The 25,179-nt window shown below is 42.4% G+C and overlaps 1 protein-coding gene across 3 annotated transcripts in view; it reads left to right on the forward strand.

Annotated features, from left to right (window-relative positions):
* Nucleotides 1-10,403: 10,403 nt before the first annotated feature.
* The window catches only part of mprip (myosin phosphatase Rho interacting protein), a 364,835-nt gene continuing 350,059 nt past the window's right edge, over nt 10,404-25,179 (forward strand). For 2 of the 3 annotated variants that reach the window (XM_068004348.1, XM_068004349.1), the window contains exon 1: nt 10,404-11,239. In XM_068004348.1, the coding sequence (XP_067860449.1) occupies nt 11,114-11,239 (126 nt within the window). In that variant the 5' untranslated portion in view covers nt 10,404-11,113. The remainder of the gene's footprint in view (nt 11,240-25,179) is intronic. The other variant, XM_068004351.1, reaches the window with a different exon arrangement.

Here is a 25,179-nt window from a genome sequence, read left to right on the forward strand (position 1 = left end):
GGTAAATTCACACGTTACATGGTCCAGGAGTATGTTCTAATGCATGGGGGTGCTCAAATCTGCAGGCTGTGGGCCTTTTTAAAAAAAAATATTCATTCTTGGGATAAGGGCATTGCTGGCAAAGCCAACAATTAGTGCGCATCGCTAGTTGCCTTGAGAAGGTGGTGGTTTGTCCTGTTTATAGTTTGTGCGGCTGGTATTTAGGAAGAACTATTCTTAGTGCTCTTGCCTCATTTGGTGGATAAATCCTAAACGGGAACACCATGATTGATTCGAGTTTTATATGTAGCCCACGAGTCTCCAAGGCAGCAGCTATGTGGCTTGTGAAGGCAAAAAGCTTGGACGATGCTGTTATAAGGGAAGCAGTAACAGTCGGGATACCTGCCCCAGCGTAGGATCGGGACTCAATCCGTTTTAAAACTTCATACAGTTTTGTTTTTGGGCATATAAAAAAAATATACCTGTACATTCCTCCAAACAAGAGCTAAAAGCAGGGGTTTGTGTTTACTTCAAATGGGATTGCTAGCCTTTAATTTTTAGAAAACTAGTTTAATTAAGTTATTCTAGAACTTAAGTTTTCAGACTGGCCCCTGGAGCATCCATGATAATATTTCAGGGGCTCGCCAAGGTTTCTGGATTTCAAGCCATCTATCACCGGCTTTTTGAATTTTGTGGACTTACCAGTACATGATTTCTCCTGCTGCACATTAATAAAAACTCATTTTCTGCAGTGATAGAACTGTTTAGGTAACTGGCACAGTCTTTTATTAGTTAGGGCAGGAGGGGGGAATCTCTGGGAGGGTTGGTATTTGCAGGGAGCCCCTTCTCCCCACGCAGAAAAGTTTTTGAAAGTGCTGAATGTAAATATCTGGTTCTGTGTTTTGCAGTGATTAACAGGAGGGGATTTTAACTAGTCCAGCCATCCAATTCAGAATCAGGAATTGTTTTATATGAATTTCACCCTCGTAATCGTCAGACTGAAATGTGGTTCAATTGAGGGTGCCTGTTAAAAGTGTATTTTTTTTGTCTCTCCTCAGAGAACGTGTAGTTAAGGGGTAGGTAAATGGTGTACCGAGATACACTGGGGTAAATTTTAACAGGCAGCTGGGAAGAGGGCGGTGGGGGAATTCCTGACGGGAAACCCAGAAGTACGAGTTTCCCGGACATCCTTACGATTTTGACGTAAGGACATCTTTTCATTTTTTTTCTGTAGATGTTGGGGTGGGGGGGAGAGGGGATCATCGGGGTTTGGGGTCGGTGGTCATCAGGGGGTCAGTCATCGGGGGGTCGGACTTCGGGGGGGTCGGTTATCGGGGGGAATTGTCTGGGTTGGCGGTCATTGGGGGGGTCATCAGGGGCTCAGTCATGGGGGGGGGGTCGAACATCGGGGAGTCGGCATCAGGGCAGTCAGAGATTGTGGGGGTGTTGGAGATCTGGGGGAGGGTCGGAGATCGTGTGGGGGTCGGAGTTCGCGGGGGAGGGTCAGAGATCGTGAGGTTGGTCGGACATGGGGAGAGGGTCTGCCGATCTCGTTTATGAGATCGTGATAGGTAGGCTAGTTGGGCCTGGAGGAAACACTCCTGCTCCTCCTGGCCCAGTGCAATAAAGTCATTTACCTGTTGATCCCGCTTTCTCGCCTCCTCTTATGTGGCGTCAAGCAGAAGGCCCGGGAATCCCGGACCCCAGGAGTTAAAAATAAAAAACCTGTCAAAATGGAGGCCCGCAGCCTCCTTAAAAGATTTCACTTAACGACCCGCCTCCTGAGCGTGGGTTGGTCACCCGCCCCCTGTCCTGCCTCCGTTAAAACCGGAAGTGGGCGGGTTGGAGGCGGGCTGGTGTCGGGTTTAACTTTTTAATGATTTTTACCTGCCCCCAACCCACCCGCCCGTGGGGTTAAAATTTACCCCATTATATCTGGATGGGGTGGGACTGACGGATCTCATGCTTCTTTTCGAACATGGACCGTCCTAAATCTGGGAAGTGTTATTCCATTCTTCTTTAGTTTGATAATGACTTTAAATTCCACCTGCGTTCCTGCTTCAAAGAAATGAAGTGGATAAAAGCAGGTTCTATCTGAGGATTCTTTCATCCTTGCTGGATTCTAAAGGCTGTTCAGATGAAAGGACTCGGTTAGCGAGCGTTTCACACATACCACATGAGACTCCCTACCTGTGGAGTATGCCTCAGGACCAAGGGTCATGAAAGATTGGAGTGTTGGCATTCATTCTGAGAGACTGTTCTAACTGCTGCAGAAAGGTTGGCAATAGATGTTACAAACCCTAGTTGTCTTGTATTCTAGTATTGGTCTAATTCACTACCAAATTTTTTTAGTTGTTTTAGCTATTGCAGCTCTGGTCTTTGCTCACTATTTCAGGATTATCCTGGAAAGCAAAGTTAACCTCCGGCTTCTCTTCTCCACTAGAAACCGTCTTCTTAAACCCCTCTCCCCTGACTCACCCACCCTCACCTCCAACGAAAAGTGCAAGGAGCTCATGTACTTCTTTGTCACTAAGATTGAGACCATCTGTTCAGCTGCCTCTGCCACTCTCCTCCATTCCCCTAGCCCACCAAGCCAATCTTTCCCTAAGGTTTCCCCCTGCCCAAGCCCTGAACTCACATCTTTCTCTAGTTTCTCTCCTTTCTCCCCTCATGTCCTCTCCGAGCTCATCATGACCATGAGACCCACCTCCTGCCCCCTCGACCCTATTCCCACCAAATTGACGACCACCCAACTTCTCTTCCTGACTCCTCTGTTAGCTGATATTGTTAACCGTTCCCTCTCCTCAGGTACTGTCCACCCTCCCCTTCAAATCTGCCAACATCACCCCCCTCCTCAAAAAAACAACCCTTGACCCCTCTGTCCTTGCAAACTACTGCCCCATCTCCAACCTCCTTTTCCTCTCCAATGTCCTTGAACATGTTGTCGCCTCCCAAATCCGTGCCCATCTTTCCCGCAAATCCATGTTTGAATCCCTCCAATCAGGTTTCTGCCCCTGCCCCAGTACTGAAACAGCCCTTATCAAAGTCACAAATGACATCCTATGTGACTGTGACCGTGGTAAGCTATCCCTCCTCAACTTTCTCGACCTGACTGCAGCCTTTGACACGGTTGACCACAACATCCTTCTCCAGCACCTCTCCTCCGTCGTCCAGCTGGGTGGGACTGCGCACGCCCGGTTCCATTCTTATCTATCCAGTCATAACCAGAGAATCACCTGCAATGGCTTCTCTTCCCGCTCCCGCACCTTTACCTCTGGAGTCCCCCAAGGATCTATCCTTGGCCCTCTCCTATTTCTCATCTACATGCTGCCCCTCGGCGACATCATCCGAAAACTCAACGTCAGATTCCACATGTACGCTGACGAAACCCAGCTCTACCTCACAACCACTTCTCTTGACCCCCTCCACTGTCTCTTATTTGTCACATTGCTTGTCCGATATCCAGTACTGGATGTGCAAACATTTCCTCCAACTAAACATTGGGAATACCGAAGCCATTGTCTTTGGTCTCCGCTGCAAACTCCATTCCCTAGCCACCGACTCCATCCCTCTCCCTGACCACTGTCTAAGGCTGAACCAGACTGTTCACAACCTTGGCGTCCTAGTTGACCCTGAGATGAGCTTCCGACCACATATCCGCTCCATCACCAGGACGGCCGACTTCCACCTCTGTAACATCGCCTGTCTCTGCCCCGCCTCAGCTCATCAGCTGCTGAAACCATTTGTTACCTTTAGACTCAACTATTCCAATGCTGTCCTGGCTGGCCTCCCACCTTGCACCCTCCGTAAGCTTGAGCTCATCCAGAACAATGCTGCCCGTATCTTAACTTGCACCAAGTCCTGTTCACCCATCACCCCTGTGCTCGCTGACCTACATTGGCTCCCAGTCCGGCAACACCTTGATTTTAAAATTCTCATCCTTGTTTTCAAATCCCTCCATAGCCTCATCCCTCCACATTTCTATAACCTCCACCAACCCTACAACCATCTGAGATCTCTGCGCTCCTCCAATTCTGGCCTCTTGCGTATTTTTGATTTTAATTGCTCCACCATTAGCGGCCGTGCCTTCAGCTGCATAGGTGCTAAGCTCTGGAATTCCCTCCTTAAACCTCTCCGCCTCTCTACCTCTCTCTCTTCCTTTAAGTTGCTCATTAAAACCTATCTCTTTGACCAAGTTTTTGGTCACCTGTCCTAATATCTCCTTAAGCAGCTCGGTGTCAAATCTTATTTAATAACGCTCCTGTGAAGCACCTTGGGACTTTTTACTACGTTAAAGGCGCTATATAAATGCGAGTTGTTGTTGTTGTTTGTATTATTCCAAGAGCTGGTATAAACCCCAGCACTCCGTTGGTTGGTCAACCAGTAGTTAAAGTGCACCGTTATGAGTCTTCCCATAAGAACTCTTTGGCTTAAATGATTACCTTATGAATATCAACCATGGCTTAGTGGTAGCACTCTTGTGAGTTTAAGCCCCACTCCACCGACATGAGGCTGACGCTTCAGTGCAGTAGTGAAGGAATGCTGCACTGTTGGAGGTGTCGTCTTTTGGATAAGACATTAAACCAAGACCCCGTCCGCCCTCTCAGGTGGATGTGAAAGATCCCATGGCACCATTCAAAGAAGATCAGGGTAGCTCTCCCTGGGATAAAACAGAAAATGCTGGAAGTATACAGCAAGTCAGGCAACAACTTTGGAGAAAGAAACAGAGTTAACATTTCTGGTCGATGACCTTTCAAGTTCTGAGAAAAGGTCATCGACCTGAAACGTTAGCCCTGTTTCTTTCTCCACAGATGCTGCCTGATTTGCTGAGTATTTCCAGCATTTTCTGTTTTATTTCAGATTTACAGCGTTCGTAATTGATCTGAAATTGATTTTGTTCTCCATGGAGTCCTGGCCAACATTCATCCCTCAACCAACACCACCAGATTATGTGATCATTTATCTCATTGCTATTTGTGGGATCTTGCTGTGTGTACATTGGTTGCTGCATTTCAATACATTACAACAGTCACTATACTTCAAAAGTACTTCATTGGCTGTGAAGTGCTTTCGGACATCCTGAGGTCTGAGTGTCTGTCTGTCTGTCTATCTATCTGTTTTCCTATACTACATACAAAATCTCTGACTAAAGGTTATTTAGATTTAAACATTTACTGTCCTCAGTACCAGACTCAGGTCTAGGTACAATGACGCAACAGACACCTTAGAAAGCAGAGGAGAGCAAGGTTAAAAGAATGAATAAGAAAAGAGAAAATAAGAGCAACAGGAAATAAGAGTAAGAATAAGGAAAATATACCCACTCACCAGGGCTGAATGGAGAAAAATGCAAATAGGGCAGGGAGGAAAATATAAAATATGTTAAACACATGACTAAATTGATATTGGTCCACAGACCTGAAGTACGAAAAATATAATTGTTTAATTTGTATAATTATCTGTGAACATGTGACAATTATTGATTCTGTAATTTTTTTGTAGGATTAACGAAACTTTAGGGTATAACAATAATTCACCAAAAATTATGCATTGAAATGTCGCATTTAACCTCATACTTCTGTGTGTTCCTAAACAGAATTCTGGAGTTTTAACATGCATCCATGGTTCCCCATACTGTGTGCTCTATCCCACCTGACCAACTGGGGACATGCTGAGCAGGGATCAGGCACTTTTCCTACGGGGAAAGTGGGAAAGCCACCAGAGGGCTCTTCACCTCCTTACAGCCAACTCAAAACAACAACAACTTGCATTCACATAGCGGCTTTAACATAGTAAAACATCCCAAGACACTTCACAGAGACGTAATCAGGCAGAAATTGACATTAAATCTAACAAAAAGGAGACAGTAGGACTGGTTACCAAAGGTTTGGTCAAAGCAGGAGGTTTTAAGGAGGGTTTTAAAAGAGGAGCAAGCATTGGCAAAGATTCTGGAGCAATTCACAGGCAGGATATGACATGTGACATGTCAGGACCTAAAAGAGAGAAAGGGAAGAAAATGGCGTAGATTTTCAAATTGCTGCCACAACATAAATCTGACATTGCGGATCGGCCGCATTGATCTCAATGATAACCAGCGACTGATCCGAAAATCCAGTTTAATGCCCAGGTGGCAAGTTGAAAATCTAGCCCAATTATTAAAAAAAATGTACAGTGACCTTCCTGAATGCACTTTATTGCCATTAAACATAAAAATCATTCCTATAAAACACTGCAATTTTCTTGAATATGTTTTCGTGTGTACAGTATATAATGAACCAAAAAAATCTATGCATTGTATTGCTCCTTGGTCAGAAAAAATACATAAATCCCCTCCACTCTGTTTAGCAGGTGAGTATAATATCCGAACACATCTGGGTAAGGATCAATAATAACAAGGGAACACATCTGTTTTCATATCAATTTCTGTTGTTGGTTTAACAAATATTTTCAATAATATATTGATTCAGTTCTATATTTTCATATGCTGAAAACCAGTAAATGGAAAATGCAAAAAAAAATTAACAATGCATTCATAATTACTTGCAACTCAAAACAACAATAGCTTGCTTTCATATAGCGCCTTTAACGTAGTAAAACATCCTAAGGTGCTTCACAGAGAGGTAATCAAACAGAAATTGACATTGAGCTAACAAGAAATTTACTGCAACATTTTGCATAAGCCACTCAGGTCTTTCTTGTAACAATTGTGTTTTTGTTACCTTTAAATAATTCATACTGAAATTAAATCTTAAATGAAAGTATCAAAGGAAAATAAATAATAGGGAGAACTGGTTGCTGTTACCAATGCAAACATGTTCAACTGCAACATTTATGAAGTGCAAAAATACATTGTTTAAAAACAAAACTGACCAATAAGAGAACCTATCCTGAAAACTCTTTAAGACTGAAATTCTAAAATATTTTGGCTAAAGATGACATAGAAATTGACTTGCTAATGAAGACAATAGTAAAAGCTGAGTAATATGAGGAATAACAATCACTAATAATAGCAATACAACGGTAATAATTCATTAATATGGAATCCTATTTTAGATGACTAGTGGGGAGCGACACCGATTTATGCTGGACATTACCGTTCATTCGCCAAGCACTCTCCTCTTGGGAGAGAGCTACTAATAAGCTTCGATTGACCCACTTAAACTGAAAATATTTTTGAGTATTTACACTTGTGTTTTGCAGGAATAATCTAAAATATTGTGAATCTCTTGTGCCTACCGGTCGCAAAAGGCTTTGAGCAAACTGGTGGACAACGCATGTTTGTACTTGATGGTCATCTGGGCACGCACTAATACAATAGTAACAACCCATTAATACTGAATCACACATAATAGCAATAATACAACAGTAACAATTCATTAATACTGAATAACTAATAATAGCAATACAGTAAATTGGCTGCCGCGTTTCCTACATCACAACAATGACTGCATTTCAAAAGTACTTAATTGGCTGTAAAACGCTTAGGGACATCCTGAGGTCATGAAAGGTGCTATATAAATGCAAGTCTTTCTTTCTTTTTAGTGTAGGAATGCTCAATGAGTTGGCATGACATTCCTCAGTCCACTATTCTAACAAATGTGTTTATTTTAAATGAGTTAATTCCTCCATTAAAATAGAGGACAGAGGAATGTCATATGAACACAATAAGCATTTGTACGCTAATTACAAACTCTAATTTTAAGGCTTGTATTACTAATAATTATTCATTAATAAGATATGTGTATCAGTAATAGGAATAAATCACTAATAATCATAGTACTATATAACTAATAATGCTAAATCAGAACTGAATCACCAAAAGTACATCACTCATAATAAGTAGCACCAATAATAAATCAGTAATATTAGGAAAAGTCAATCATTAATTATAGACATTAAACTACTAACCAATCACTGGTAACAATAGTACACCAATCATTTTAATAAATCATTGATATGAATCACTAATTATAACATTGTATAACTCATAATAACTCACTAATAATGCCAGTAGTACATTGATAATAAATCACTAATAATTACAATAGTATGCACTATTAATAAATTACTATTTAGTATACACTCAAAATAACAGAATGTGAAGAGCCTGGAGACATTGTACAGTACGCCATCAAGGTTGTAAAGGGCAAAAGATAAGTCAAATCAGCAAAGATGACCCAGAGATTGGATTTTAAAATCTTGAAAATTGTAAAGGAAAGGCTCGGAAAGAATAAGTTAGAAATGGTGTGATAAGGATTGTGTATGTCGCTGCTACTGTATCTGTGGCCAGTGCTGTGTTCATGGTTGGTACTTTATCAATGTCTGGTGCTGTATGTAACAGCTAGCGCAGTATTCATGGCGGTGCTAATAATATGGTAGTGGTGTATATGTGCGCCAGTGCTGCGTGTGTGGACTGCTGGCTGTATGTTGTACCTGTGTCTGGTGTGGAATATCTGGTCAATGTCGTGCCTGTGAACTGGCACTGTGTGTACGGCCAGTGCCGTATCAGTGTCAGGCTGTTTATATGGCCAGAGCTGTATTGGTGTTGCATGCTGTATATATGGTCCGGGCATTGTATATATGACCAGTGCTGCATAAATGGCCTGGCACTGCATGTATGGCCAGTGCTGTATATATAGCCTGGCACTGTATATGTGGCCAGTGCTATATATATAGCCTGGCATTGTGCATATGGCTGATGATGTATGTATGGTCCATGCTTTATATACTGTATAGTCTACTTTTTTTTTATTCGTTCATGGGATGTTGGCGTCGCTGGCGAGGCCAGCATTTATTGCCCATCCCGTATTGCCATTGAGAAGGTGGTGGTGAGCCGCCTTCTTGAACTGCTGCATTATATATATAGCCTAGCACTGTATATATGGCCAACACTGTATATATGGCTTGGGGGCATGAATATACATAACCAGCGTTGTCTATATGGCCACGCTGTGTTTGTGTGCTGCACCGTACATATGGCCTGGCATGGTATATATGGCCAGCGCTACATACATAGCCAGCATTGTATATTTGCCCATGCTGTGTTTATGTGCTGCACTGTATATATGGGCAGCGCTGTTAAGGCCTCTGAGTGAGAGGGTTGTCAGTTCAAGTCCCACTCCAGGGACTTGAGCACAAAATCTAGGCTGACACTCCAATGCAGTACTGAAGGAGTGCTGCACCGTCAGAGGTGCCATCTTTCAGATGAGACGTTAAAACGAGGCCCTGTCTGGCCTGTCAGGTGGACATAAAAGATCCCATAACATTATTCAAAGAAAAGCAGGAGAGTTCTCCACAGTGTCCTGGCCAACATTCATCCCACAACCAATATCACTAAAAAACATGTTATCTGGTCATTATCACATTGCAGTTTGTAGGATCTTGCTTGTGCAAATTGGCTATCACGTTTCCTACATTACAACAGTGACTACACTTCAAAAGTACTTCATTGGCTGTAAAGCGCTTTGGGCTTTCCTGAGGACATGTAAGGCGCTATATAAATGCAAGTCCCTTCTTTCTATATATGGCCAGTGTTGGTCTGTGCCTCTGGGTTGGTACGGTATACATGGTCTGTGTCAGTGGGCTGGTACTGTATACATGGTCTGTGTCTATGGCCTGGTACTGTATATATGGGCTGGTACTGTATAAATGGTCTGTGTCTATGGCCTGCTACTGTATATATGGGCTGGTACTGTATGCATGGTCTGTGTCTATGGCCTGGCACTGTATATATGGGCTGGTACTGAATGCATGTTCTGTGTCTATGGCTTGGTACTGTATATATGGGCTGGTACTGTATACATGGTCTGTGTCTATGGCCTGGTACTGTATATATGGGCTGGTACTGTATACATGGTCTGTGTCTGTGGCCTGGTACTGTATATATGGGCTGGTACTGTATACATGGCCTGTGTCTATGGCCTGGTACTGTATATATGGGCTGGTACTGTATACATGGTCTGTGTCTATGGCCTGGTACTGTATATATGGGCTGGTACTGTATACATGGTCTGTGTCTGTGTCCTGGTACTGTATATATGGGCTGGTACTGTATACATGGTCTGTGTCTGTGGGCTGGTACTGTATATATGGGCTGGTACTGTATACATGGTCTGTGTCTGTGTCCTGGTACTGTATATATGGGCTGGTACTGTATACATGGTCTGTGTCTGTGTCCTGGTACTGTATATATGGGCTGGTACTGTATACATGGTCTGTGTCTGTGTCCTGGTACTGTATATATGGGCTGGTACTGTATACATGGTCTGTGTCTGTGTCCTGGTACTGTATATATGGGCTGGTACTGTATACATGGTCTGTGTCTGTGGGCTGGTACTGTATATATGGGCTGGCGCTGCGCTGGTGCTATGCAGCACGCTGCCTCTTGGCGGCGCTGTCGGAGCGAATGATAAAAGCGGAGGGGTCGCGCGCGAGCCGGCTAGAGCGAGCGCGAGCAGCTGCCGGAACATTCGGGATTGTTACCGGGGGAACGCGAAGCTCCTCGATCAGAGCGCTAGACCCCCGAAATCGGCCGCTTCCCCCCCCCCCTCCCACCTCCATCACCAACACCAAACCCCCTCCCCTCCTCCCCACCCCGGGTCACAGCAGCAACCGTCGCCGCTCGGTGCGTGCCGTGGGCCCAAGTGAGGTCATGGAGTGAAGCCCGGGAAAAGGGGAGTCGGACCCACCGCCGCCCGCCGCCGCCCCTCCTCCCCACCCCGGGTCACAGCAGCAACCGTCGCCGCTCGGTGCGTGCCGTGGGCCCAAGTGAGGTCATGGAGTGAAGCCCGGGAAAAGGGGAGTCGGACCCACCGCCGCCCGCCGCCGCCACCGACAACAGCAGCGAGCGGTATTAGCAGCAGAGACCCCGGAGTAGCTGTGTGCGGGCCCTGGGGAGCCGCTCTTAACCCAAACCCAGGCCGGCCTCGAGTGTCCGGGGAGACACAGCGATGAACTGTCGACCCGCCGAGGATTTAATCGGGTGAAGAATCGGCCTGTTAGGCGAGTCGGCAGACCCGGCCCCGGTCCCGCCGTGATTTATTATTGTGCATTTTGTTTTTTTAAAAAATAATTAATTAATTAATTTTGTTTTAATTCCGCGGCAGAGGAGGGTTTTGCTGTTATTTATTTTACCGAGATGTTGGCCGGAGCCAAGGACAATCCGTGCCGCAAATTCCAGGCCAATATTTTCAATAAGAGCAAATGTCAGAATTGCTTCAAACCCCGGGAGGTGCACTTACTGACGGACGAGGACTTGAACCAGGTGAGAATGAAAGTGGGGAGGGCGGGGTTTCCTATTTTTTTTAAAAAGGGCATTTTCTTTTTTCTTATTTTAAAATGAAATGAAAGTGGGTGGGGAGGGGGCCAAGAGGACTCTTTGTTGTATTATTTAGGGAGAGGGAGAATAATAAGACGACTGGAGCGTGTGTTTTGGCTCGGATCGTCCCACCCGATTCTGTGTCTGGCTTTACTCAGGCCATGGAGGGGAGAAAATTGGCCAAGAGTGTGTTTAATGGATAATGGGCCAGAGCACCCCGGGTTTGCCCTGATATGCCTACTGGCTGTTGTTTCCTGCTTTTCAGTAGGGCTTCTCGATTTCAAACTTGGAAGGTAGGGCAGTTTCCTCCTTTCCAAACCTTTTGCTTTCCCACCTTTTTTTTCCCCTCTCCTACCCTATTTTTTAATGTATAGATGTGAGATCTATATATCACGTTTTTGTTGCTTTGTGTTTGATAAAACTTCAGTTTGGGGTTAAACCTTGCTGTCAGTTCCTAACTTTCCCACCCCTCCCCCACCCCCAAATTCCACCAAAAAAATTGACATTTGTAAAAGATTTAAGAAAATGATGGTAATTGTTAGACGATTGTGTTCAAAATAGAGTATGTGATTAAGTGTCCAAAGGTACCAGAGTCCACTGTAAAGGACTAATATATCCATTCCTTGAACTTTCTAGAGTATGCTGTACTCCTGACTTTGAATAGAAAAATATCAAGTTGACATCTCTCTGTAGACTAAATTTCCACACGAAACTGTACTGCAACCTCACTGCATAGAGAAAAATAAGCAGCTTCTATTGAAGCATTAAAACATATTTAATGTAGGTATAAAGTGTGGTTTGTTTTTCATATATATATAGAAAAATATATATATATATATATTTTTCTATATATATATATATATATATATATATACACAAACAAACAAACAAACGAACTGAAGTGCTCTACCCAGAGTAGATTGCAATTCCTTAGCTAGCTTTAATAAACTGCTATTTTTCCTGTTGTATTGCATTTGTTAAGCTGTATTGTAAATTGTACTTTACTCCTTGAAATTTGGAGAAAATTTGGGCTATTTAAGGCTTTAAAAAGCATATTGCTCAGGGATTAATGAACATTAGTTGTCTCAGCACTGGTGTATTATTGGTCATTTTTCTCAACTGTCAGAAGCTTCTGTACCATAAAGTCTTGAGTGCTACTATTCTGAGTGAAATAACTTGTAACAAGCTGATGGTCGTGTGATGTTCTGTTACTGGATCCTTTTTTAAAAAAAATTATCCTGGAAAGTATTGTAATATTGGTTAACTGACAACTAACCAGTTGAATATATTTTTTTCATTACTGAAATTCATAAATGTCCATTTGACGTTACATATAACAGCATTCTCGTTTAATGCTTATAACGGTGACTTATTTAGTTAAGTCACTGTTAGAATATAGAACTTCTTGAGAAGTTATTCTTCAGAAGGTAATGTCAAAAGGACGAAGCGAGTGTATCCTTTGCAGTGTTAATTTAGTGTTACACCCACTTATTAACTTGTCCAGTAAGTAATTATTGAAATAATAATTGTTCCTACTTTATCTGCCTGCAGCACATTCTTGTTTTGAAATGACCTTGCACTATGATAATTCTAATCTACAGTATTCAGGATAAATTTGAACTTGACAAGGGACTTGTTGAAATTGAATGTTTATTGTATGCTGAACTTTGACCCTTCCATTTCCAAAGTGAAGAATCAGTAAACACTTTTGATAGCCTACATGCATCAAGTGTTTTGCTATGGCAGTGCATATTGTCTTGCATCAGTCAAAGCTGAGTCTAAATTGGAGACTGGTGTATGAAAACTTCTTTCACCTCTGATATATCCTTAAACACCATTGTTTATTAAACACCTTTGTTTATTGCTGTTAAATCTGTACTTATTATTCAAATATTAAAGGCAAGAGTGACTTGAATGTAGCAGTAAAGTGATTACTTTTTTAAATGGAGGGTAACTGGTTAGAGAATGAAAGGTAGTGCTGTGAGTGGTTCGACATGATCAAATGCAGTATTCATTTTGGTCGTGCCATAATCTTGATATAAACTATGCTTGACCATATCTTCCAGTTGGCCATTCAAAGATGACAAATTTTGATATGTAGGACTTGATTATGGTTAACATCTGGAAATCTGCTGTTTGAACTATGGGTGGTGTTACAGGATATTGTGTATACTGAGCTATTGTGTTATGCAAAATTAGGAATGGTGTGACATAGTGGAGTTTTTTTTAAGAAGTTGACCAGGTGGTTAAATGGATGTTAAATTTAATGTTAATTGTGGACTTATATGGTGACTTGTGATTTATCTTGAGTGAAAATGTGCTGTCCCTTCTCTCAAGCCTTTATACTGAAATGACCTTGGTTAATGCTGGTTGCAAAATGATCGCAGGTCACACATACTGTGATGTCATATATATACTATAGTACTGGGCTACTGCTCGTCTCCTGTTCCACTGCTTGATCAGCCACCACGCTGATCTCCTGTCCTCTGGAGCTCCCTGCCTAGTTCCCTCCCCCTTTGCACCTCCATCCTTGCTTTCAAAAATGTCCTTCTCTTCACCACCTTTGACCATCCACCCTAACCCTCTTTATTTTCCCTTTTCCACTCCTTGGTGTTCATTTTAAAAGAACTATGAGATCTGTTTCTGCATGAGGAAATACAAGTTGTTGTTGAAGTGTGAATGTTTGAATTGGTTGCATCTTGCGTAAGACTATTCCGCAGTATGTCAATTAGGGATGATATTTTGCAGACGAATTTTAATTTAAAAATTTGTGTATTTGGACTAAAATGATAATATTTCATGGCCACAGGTTACTGTAGCATATGTTTTGTTTGGCTGAAAGACTTAGTTGGATCACCCGGGGATAGTACTACTGCCATATTTTTTACACTGCCCAAGTCCCACTCTGTTTCACGCTCCGTCTTACTCTTATAGTCACTTTTCAACTTTACTTTTCCTTTCTTTCCCTCCTCCCCCATTTTGGTTGACTCCTTACCTTCACCTGTCTTTCTGGAGGCTTCTATAATTCTGTTTGTTGTTACCAAATGGGCACTACCTGACTTACCTTGTTTTCTCTTTTTGGCTTTGGTTTCTGTGCGATTGGTTTTGCTCCCCCCACCCCTATTAAAAAGAAAACAATTAATCTGCTGCAAAAAGTTTGTAAATCTGTGCAGTTTCATTTCCTTTTAGTATGTTTCAGCACTGGAAACATTCCTAATAGATTACAGCTTTCTTTCACTGTTTATAAATTAGAACCAGCACAATGGGTACAACAATATGGACTATCAATGTTCCACGTCAAACTAAGATGATAAAATGATGAGGAATTGCAAAGCAGAAATCGACAAAACTCAAACAGATGTCAGGAAAACAGGCGACTGGATCAATTACTGTCCAAGCTCAAGTCTGGAGGAATAGAGATCAATCAGTTGACCAAGAAGCAACCAGGATGAGGCTAAGTAGGAGGGTCCTTAGAACTAGGCTGTATGGGGGAGCTAAGGCCCATACTGAACATTCTCCAAGAATAGCAGAAACAGCAATGAAAAATTGAAGAAAGTGGGTAGTGGACTTATCCGAAAAAATCTGGACACACTTTTTGGCAGAAGGTGGTGGACTAGTGTTTGTGGGCTTGGGAAAGAAAAGATAAAATTAAGGGGGGGAATAGGAGTGAAACAAGGGAACAGGAAATACCAGTGGCTGGGTCAAAGAGAGTGGAATGCCCACAAAGGCTCAGTTCAGAACCCTCTAAACTCCATTGCCAGTGAGTTGAGTTTTGCAGTGCCATGCCTGGCCCACAAGAGCTGCAATGAATAAGCATAGTCAGGGACCCTGGGGGAATACCTTGAGCGCAGTGATGTCAAAAAGGAAATCTTTCAAACATTTAGTTTCAGAAACACTGAAAGAATAGATGTTTTTGTTTGCTTGGGTTGTCTTCCAGTGTCATCTGATACAGTTGGCATGCCGAGGGAGCAATCTGGCACCATATAACTACAGCACAGTACTAAACGGCAACCGGGAGGAAGTCAACAAGGTAGCTCCTGCACAAACCAAATGGGACTTCTAGTAGCGAGTGTATCCTACAATGTAATGGGTTAGGGTCTAAGGTGATCCCGGTAATAGTGTTAACCTCATCCAGGATCAAAGGACAATTTGAGATGTGGGAGAGACTGTCAGTGTTGTCACAGTACCTACAACAAACATTGGGATTCATGTCAGTTTACCTACACTATATAACATTTTAAGTTGACTTTCATGCAAATGATTATCAGGTGTTACCTTGGAAGTTGAGACATTTCTTGTCAGAAACTTTAACTCAGATCCACCTCTTGCAGAGACCAGATGAGCTCCTGATGTCCATTTATAAACCTAAGTGACACCAGTTTGTTGCTTTGAAAAAAGAAACCTGTGGATCTTAAAGTATTGAAAAAAGATCAGCATCTTTAATATTGCATTGTAGTTTACCATTTGTGTTGTGCCAGACCGTTTCCTTTTTAGTTTGTAATATTCTTAAAACTTTGCACTCATGCTTGTGGTATTAATAGAAATATGGTTTGAGTTGAGCATTTTCACATAACATACAGATTGGTAATTTTTCTGAATTATGTTGGGTTCAGGAGAAAAATGGCTGGCATTCCACATGACTGCTCCTCTTGCCTGTTTTCTTCCCACTCCCTTTGTCCCTTGACCAAATTTCTCTTTTCTTCCATATGATCTTAAGTAGCAAATCCAGATAAGGCAGCTATCTATATCAAAACCTTTTCACACAGACAAGAAAAGTAATGACAAAATTAAATTGCGTAGCTTCACTGTTATCAACATGCTGACGTACTTGTTTGATTTATGGTCATTTAAACCATGAGATCACTGAGCTGATTCTGTACACTATGGTTTCTTTGTATTTCTTAACGTAATAATGGTTATAAAGAAGTAATGTTTTTATCAATGTGATTTTTTTTTTGGAGCTTTTAACTAGTTTATTTATTACATATCCCATGTAATAAATGCATTTTCCAAAATGATAGAAGCTGGTTAATTCTGAAGCTGAAAGTCTACTTGGCATCATAGATTTGTGAATTACAGTATTGCAAATCTTTGCAAAGGCAATTTTCTTTCTCTTTGGACAGAAGTGTCTGCTTGGTTCAGTGGTTAGCACTCTTGCCTCTGAGTCAGAAGGTCATGGTTTCAAGCCTTTTTCCAGGATTTGAGCACATAATCTAAGATGGTACTCAGTGCAGTGTTGACCTTCGGATGAGGTTAAACCTTTGGCACTGTTCAAAGAAGAGCAATTCTCCCGCTGTCTTAGCCAACGATTATCACTCAGCCAACACTGCCAAAGACAGAGTAACTGTTCATTTATCTCATTGCAGTTTATAGGACCTTGCTGTGTGCATATTGGTTCATTCATTGCAAGTTGGGCTTACCTACATGACAATTATTACGCTGGAAAATAATTCATTAGCTATGAAGCACTTTGAAATGTCCTGAGGACATGAAAGATACAAATTCTTTTCTTATTCATTTTTGTTCCCTTGATTGAGTCATTTTGACATTCTTTCTGGCATTCAAGATGGCATATGCCATATTACTTGGCAAATACATTAATATCTTTTTTGGGGGACGTTAAGATGGGCTCCCAGAATTCCTCTGAGATTCCTCTGTTTTCCTTTTCCTGATCACTGCTGGAATTGTGTATTTTTGGACTTCACCATGGTTGTGCTTGGCTGATTGTCCCTGTTGATGCACCTATCGCTGCCTCCTTACGAACAGCCACCCCGACTGCCCCATTCTGTTTTCTATTGCCCTTCACACCCAGCATTCCTAATGGGGGCTAATCTTGCCTTCCTCCTTCCTATCCTACTGTCCCCATCCACTACTGTCTCCTAGGACTCTGCTAGCGAATCACCAATCACTAAACCTCTGCATTTCCTTCCAAAATGTCTGTTAACTTGCAAACAAGGCCCTCGCCATCCACGACCTTGTCGATGATTGCATTTACATCATGGCTTTGATATTCACTTGGCTCATGGGTGGACCTCTGACTGAAGCCTTCCTGCTTGGCTTATACAATCCACCATCCCCCCTCCTCCCCCCACCCCCCCACCCCCCCTTACCCAGGCTGCCATGGTGATGGTGTGGCTCTTATAAGTCACACCTTGACCTCTCCCGGCTCCTCTGGTGCATTTTCCTCCTTCGAGCATCTCACCTTGTTCCACACCTCAACTTTCCTTTAAAATCTTCGTTCTCTATCATTGCTCTCCAAGCTCCACCCAGAGTTTTTCACTGAACTATTCTTCCACCCTTCTTTTCTCGGCCTCTGCACTGAGCGACTTTGTCCTTGGTGATTTCAATCTCCATATCAACTCACCTTGTCTCCTCTCCTCTGATTTCACTGCTCTCCTGTCCTCCCTTAACAACAAGAACTTGCATTTCTACAACGCCTTTAATGTGGTAAAACGCCCCAAGGCACTGCACAGGAGCGTTATCAAACAATATTTGACAGATATTAGGACAGGTGACCAAAAGCTTTGTCAAAGAGAAAGGTTTTAAGGAGTGTCTTAAAGGAGCAGAGAAAGATTGAGAGATTTAGGGAGGGAATTCCAGAATTTGGGGCCCAGGCACCTCTCCCTCCAAATAACCTCTCCTAACCACATTCACGGACATTCGGTCAACCATGCCCTCTCACATGGCCTCTCTACTCTCATCCTTGCGATCACAGACAAGGCTATCTCTGGCCACTCCTTTGTATCTCTGGCCTCTTCCTTCTATCCCTCAGCACCTACATTCCCCTACCACCTTCCAACCCCACTTCCTTTTGCGTCAGCCCCTGAAATAAACTCTTCTTTCCCCCCCCACTTCATTTATAACTCCAAACTTCCTAGCTCATGTCCCTCCATTTGTCACAATATTTCTGCAGTTGTCAATCTGTTCAGCATCTCCTTCGCCTCAATTTTTGTTGCCCTAATTCCCAGTAAAACCCTTACACTCTCTTATCCTGGTCATCCCCCCGGTAAGGCTCCCATCGTCACACCCTCAAGTCCAAGGAGTGCAGACTTGAGCGTATTTGGCACACAACCCCTTTAGCCATCCATCACCAGATCTGGCTGGACCACATCAAGCACTATCGAGCCTTGCTCTCCTCTGCCAAAACCACTCACTACTCCAGGATCACCCTGGAAAGCAAAGATAATGCCTGGCTTCTTTTCTTCACTACCAACCATTTCCTTTCAAACTATCTTCCCCCATCCTTCGCATCCTCGCCTCCAACAACAACTGTCTTAAAGATTTCTTTGTCACTAAGTTTGTGACCATCCATTGCAATTTTCTCTGCTGCATCCCCTGTTCCTCATGCGCACTAAGCCAAACCTCCCCCAGGGTATCTGTACCCCAGTCCTGGTTTGCTGTAGTTTCTATCCCATCTCACTCATGCCTTCTGAGCTCATCTTGTCTGTGACACACTTCCTGCTCTCTTGACTTCATTCCCACTAAACTGCTGAACACGAACTTCCTTGCTGGCCCCAATGCTAGCTGACATTGTAAATGGTTCCCTCTCCTCGGGTAGTGTTCCCTTCCCTTTAATAACTGTCATCATCACTTTGCTCCATTTAAAAAAAAAACACCCGTGACCCCTGCCCTTACAAATTACTGTCCGATCTCCAACCTCCCTTTGCTCTCAAGTTTTTGAATGTGTCATGCCTCCCAAAGCCATGCCTATCTTTCCTGCAACTCCAAGTTTGAATCTCTTTAATCAGACTTCTGCCACAGCACTGAAGCAGCCCATATCAGTCGCAAATGATATCCTCTGTGACTGTGACCGTAGTGCACTGTTCCTCCTCGTCCTCCTCAACCTTTCCAGCCTTTGACAAGGTCTCACCACACCATCCTCCTGAAACACCTTTTTGTTGTCCAGCTCAATGGGACTGTGCTTGCTTGGTTCCACTCTGGCATACCCAATTGTAGGCAGAGCATCTCCAGCAATGGCTTCTCTTCCTATCCCGCACTATTACCTCTGAAGTCCTCCAAGGATCTATCCTTGTCCCACTCGTCTTCCTCATCTACATGCTGCGCCTTGGCAACATCATCTGAAGACATGGGGTCAGGTTCCACATGGACGTTGATGGTATTAGTAAAAGTGACCGTAAAGGTTTTGCATTGTCATAAAAACCCAACTGGTTCACTCATTCCTTTTAGGGAAGGAAACTTGTCATCCTCACCCAGTCTAGCCTGTATGTGACTCCAGTCCCACACCAATGTAGCAAACCATTCAGTTTTACTAGGAATGGACATTAAATACCGGCTTTGCCAGCGACACCCTCATCCTGCGAATGAATTAAAAAAAAATTTAACTGGTCTGCTGCTGGTGGTAGTTTGAGGTGATTAGTTACGTAAGTGAAATGGGCAACATTGAATCATATTGCCTCATGTTATTTTGTTTTTTTTAAAACTCCAATATACTGGTACTAATATGCTAAATAAGTCTAGTGAACACCGGGAAAATTGGGAGGGGGGGATGGTGAAGGTAGAGGGGGAAAAAAGATCAGGTTGTTACAAGAAAACGGACTAATTTCCTGTTATTTGTCTCCCTTCAAGGAATTGCTGGAATACACTTCCATGCATGCCAATTTCCCTGTTACCTCATCCAAGTAGCCATTGTTCATGTATGAGCTTTGACTGCGAATGTTAGTATATTTATCTGCAAGGGGCATCAAAGTTGAGCCCAATTCTGCCCTTGCTTGATGTCCACACAAGCACGTTTCCAGCTGGGGTCCATCAGGAATGGGAACCCTGGCTATTTTCTCTTCTCATTTTGCTTTGCTGCTGAGACCGGTTGAAGCACTCCTACAGTTGCCTTGGCTGAGATCAGCTAATTCAACATGGCCCAGGATTGAGCCTGGGGCTTATTGATCTGTATGGCTCAGCTAAGCATTAGAAAAACTTGCCATTGGGGAAGCCTTTCTTGTTGCTCTCTTCATATTGGTCTCCAGTTCTTCTTTGTTGTTTGTTTGCATATTTTTGTTTTTAAACAGTAAGGTGCATATGACCTCCAGTGTGAGGTACTAGAATTAACAAATCTAGTTAAAGATGAATGATCCTTGAGGGTTTATGATTATATCTGTACTGATATTGATAATTTTGCAGCCATTATATAACTGAATTATTAGTGTTGGATCATTGCCATCACTGGTGGCCATGAATCTGTGCACTTTTGTGCGATGGATTGGATTTGTATTCAGACAACTAAATATAGATAGCACTTTCTTGGTGAATCATAGCTTAGTTTATTATTTCCACCCATGCTGTTAAATGGATTTATACTATTAATTGACTAACATTTTTGCTGTCCTTTTATAAAACACAGTAAAATTTTTACTTTTGCAATATTATGTTATTGTGATAATCATAAAATATAATGGCTGTCACTGAAGAGCACAACACACAATCAAATGAACGAATAAAAAAAAATTCCATTCTGACCAACATGATCAGGGCATTTCAAATATTTTAAAATTTATCACTTGTTTTCTGAAGGGAAGGCCTAAAAAGTTTACTTTTTAAAAATTCAAATTTAGTTCCAACTATTCAATGCGGCTCTCCAACTCATCAATAAATATGAATAATTTTTATTTCCTCATTAGTTTAGGAGCAGTTAGGTGTCTGTGATCTGGTTTTTGCTTTATTATTTTCTTGCATTGTTTGGCTTCTGCTAAATCAGTAGAACCAAAATGGAACACTGGGATAGATTGGTCTTATGTAACTGACTAGAGACGAACATACGAGCAGTGACAGATAGGAAAAGACCCTCTAGCCCATCAAGTCTGTCTCTCACAATTGCGATGCCTTATGCATCAAATACATAGACTCCGCACCCCACCCAAAATCATGTAATCTCCTGGGAGAGGCGAAAAATCAAATTCAAACCCAGGCCAATTTGGGGGGAAAAATCCGGAAAATCCCTCTCTGATCCCTTTGAGCGATTGGAACTAATCCAGGAGATCACTGTGGCCTTGATAATGTTACGCAGTACCTACCTTTAGGAGACAATAAATATTAAATTTTATTCAAAAATTTGCTGACACTATATAGTGATTTCACTGACCTAAAATAAGACAGCATTTAACCATTTTATTTCTTTCTGAAAGCATTGGCTGTGCAAGCAGTTGTGATTCTATACAGGTTGTACAAATCCACTCACCCACTCAAAATTTGTGACTATATTTTCTGCATTAGTGACCTTTTTAAAAAAAAAATCAAAACCTGTTGACTAAAATTTCCTGGTGCAGTATAAGCTAATGATTTTTTGAAAAAAAAAACTGCATCTGTCATTGGTTTAGGCTTGCATTTCACTCTGCTTCATGAGTTAACAAACCTATCAAATGACAATTTGGTGTTGCTTTTGCTAAATCTGGTTGGGTTTGGTCACTTGGATCAAATGATACAATCGGGGAGTCACTGTGATGTCCACCTCTCAAGCTGCTGGTAAACATCTCAGGATTCCTATAGGCCAGGGAGACCTAGTTTAAGAAAAGGTCGTGTCACCTGTAGCGAATCCTAGCAAGCTTGCACCCAGCGGTGTTGGACTAATCTAGGCTGACACTTCAGTACAGTACTGAGGGAGTGCTGCACTGCAAGAGGTGCCATCTTTTGGATGCGATGTTAAACCGAGGCCTTGCCTGTCCCCTCAGGTGGATATAAAAACTCCCAATGGCACTATACAAAGAAGAGCAGCGGAGTTCTTCCCGGTGTCCTGGTCAATATTTATCCCTCAGCCAACATAACTAAAAAACAGATTGTCTGGCTATTATTTCATTGCTGTTTGTGGGACCTTGCTGTGTGCAAATTGGCTGTCGCGTTTCCAACATTACAGCAGTGATTGCACTTCAAAGTACCTTATTGGCTGTAAAGCACTTCGGAATATCCTGAGGTCATGAAAGGCGCTATATAAATGCAAGTTCTTTCTTGAGTGTTCAGAAGATAGCAGTGCTAGTCCACCATGAAGGCAGCTTATGTTTCCTGTTTTCATTTAACTTTTTTAATCAGTCCCAAGTTCTACACTTCTACATATATATTTTTTAACCTTTCCAATGACATTGTAAAATCATTGGATGGTACAATAAACGGACCACATGGGTTTCTGGGACTTTTGCCAGTGATGTCTTCCTACTGTGTGCCATCTGTATGATGATCCAACATTATTAAAACTAAATGTAGACCTACTGTCTTTATGTGCATGTGGGAGTACGGTATGTTGAGCTGACCTTGCCACTGGAAATGAATCAGATGCTGTTTCAATTTCCCATGAACACCGATCCATTGTTAAATGATCTGGTTTCGTGGACATTATTCATTTTCAGTTCTATATGATTTGACACTGCTGTTCTGAGTGGTCGTAAGTACATAGTGGGCACTCTATTATGTCTGGTATAATGCAACAGTAAAAGAGTAGATTGTTGGATTTGAGACAATCTACATCCCATTTGTTGTAAACAAGATTAAGTTTTGGTTTAGGCAAAAGCTGCCTCTTGCAGTGTATGTATGAGTAAAGAGTGTTGTGAGATGGCCTGAATTGTGGCAGGGATTACATTTCTAAAGCCGGAAACCAGACCAGTGGAGATGAGAGGAAAAAATGAGGAGGAGAGAGCAAAGTGGAGAAACAGTTGGAATTGTTTGAGAGAAAATGGAGAGAAGAGTGCAAATGAGGAAAACAAAGACATGGATAGCAGAAAAATGGGAAATGAAAAGATGGAATGAGAAGGAAAGGAGAAATGGAATAGGAATAAGATTGCTGCAGTGTATCAATATGGGGGAATGCACTGTGATATACTTCTCTTTTCTATCTTCCTCCCCTCAGAAATGTAGTAAATAACTATATGTTCTCATAATTGTAGCCTGTGGCTTTCTGAAAACACGAGTATCATACTGAATGGTTTTGTTTAGCCTGATGTCTGACATACACAGGAACCTATCACCATGTTTAAGTCTCTTCAAATCAAACTACTGAAAAATCTACATGTATAGTGATTTTAAAATAAAAACATATAATGCTGGAACTATATAGCTGGTCAGTCAGCATGACATTTTGGCTGTAGAGCCCTTCACCAGAACTGAAAACGGGAAGAAAATGGAGGATGTAGCTAAGGTCTGAAGTTACTGAAGGCAATGTTCAAATCAGAGGGCTACAGAGTGCCCAGCAGAAAGACAAGATACTGTTCCTGAAGCTTGTTTTAGAAAACATGGAAACATAGAAAATAGGAGCAGGAGTAGGCCATTCGGCCCTTCAAGCCTGTTCCGCCATTCAATACGATCATGGCTGATCCTGTATCTCAATACCATATTCCCGCTCTCTCCATATCCCTTGATGCCTTTTGTGTCTAGAAATCTATCTAGCTCCTTCTTAAAAAATCCTTTTGCGCTTCATTGGACCAGTTTAGTAGACGGGGAGGCCAAAGTCTTGGAGACAGAACAGAGAAATCCAGCAAAGTGGTTACCTAATCTGCATTTTGTTTTCCCATTATCGAGGATACTACTTCCCTGTGAGCAGTGAATACAGTATACTAGATTAGTGGAAGTGCATGTGAGTTGCTGTCCCAAAATGTAAGAAGTGTTTGGGAGCCCTGACCAATTGGGTAGGATGAGGTAAATAGCCAGGTATTGCATCTCCTGCGGGTTGCACAGGAACGTCCCAGGGCAAGAATATCTATTAGTAGGGGTGGTGGAGTGGTGAACAAGGGTATTATGGATGGACCAGTCCCTCCAGAAAGCAGAAAGGGAAGGGGAAAGAAACTGTACTTGGTGACGGAAATTGTGGAGGATGATCTGGTGAATATAGAGGCTGGTGGGGTGGAAAGTGAGACATTCTCTACATGGGGGAGACCAAACATGGATTAACTAACCACTTTGCTGAACGTGTTCTGTTTGCATTTGACCCTATTCTGAGAGGAGAGGATAAGAGCAGAGGACTGCAGAGGAGAGATGACCTTGGGTGAGGGGGGAAAAAACAGAAGTTCTGATGTGGAAAGTGGAGAAATTGAATCAAATGCAACCACGATGAAGAAATTGGGACAGAGATGAAGACCTTTATGTAAGTGGGGTGGGAAGAAGCATAATCCAGGTAGTTAAAGGAGTTGGTGGGCTTGCAATTGATGTCTGTGGAAAGCTCATTGTGAGTGAGAGAGAAAGAAACACAGGAAAAAAATCAGAGATGGTCCACGTAAAGGTGAGGGATGGGTGTAATTGGTAGCATAGTAAATGAAATTCTCCAGATGAAAGTGAGTGCAAGAAGCAGCACCAGTTGTCAGTGTAAAGTAGGAAGAGGTCAGGGAGGGGCCCTGAGTAGGATTAGCAAAGAGTGTTCCCCAGAACCGACAAAAGGATGGGCTTAGCTGGGACCCATGTTTCCATAGCTAATGGAATAAATGGAGTTGAGAGTTGTTTAAGGCAAAATTAAGTTCAGCCAGAAAGAGTGTAGTGGTGGATTGGGACTGATGGGTCTACTGTCTAAGGAAGAAGAGGATCTAGAGACTGTCCTGGGAGAAGTAGAGGGACTATATATTCATGGTGAAAAGGAGATGATAGGGACAAGAGAATCTGCAATCAGTTTTAGTTTGCCTGATAAGGAGCAGATGCTTTCTCCCTGTAAGGCATATGTTTTCAAACAGGGTACAGGGTACCAGAGAGACTGCAAGAGGCTCCCAAGATCATCAGATTGCTATAAATTGTTAACTTACTAGCATCTGTTGCTGTATATTCATTTTTTCCTTCTGTAGCAGTAGCAGTTTTTCCATTTGGGTAACTGACAATACCTTTCGAAGTCAGGATAGGCAGATATCTATTTGCAGGGTCTCCTTGACGCACTCAAGTTTGACGACCGTGGCTATAGGGACACATCCCAA

This window comes from Heptranchias perlo, chromosome 23 (assembly GCF_035084215.1).
Source record: "Heptranchias perlo isolate sHepPer1 chromosome 23, sHepPer1.hap1, whole genome shotgun sequence".
Classification (NCBI taxonomy): domain Eukaryota; kingdom Metazoa; phylum Chordata; class Chondrichthyes; order Hexanchiformes; family Hexanchidae; genus Heptranchias; species Heptranchias perlo.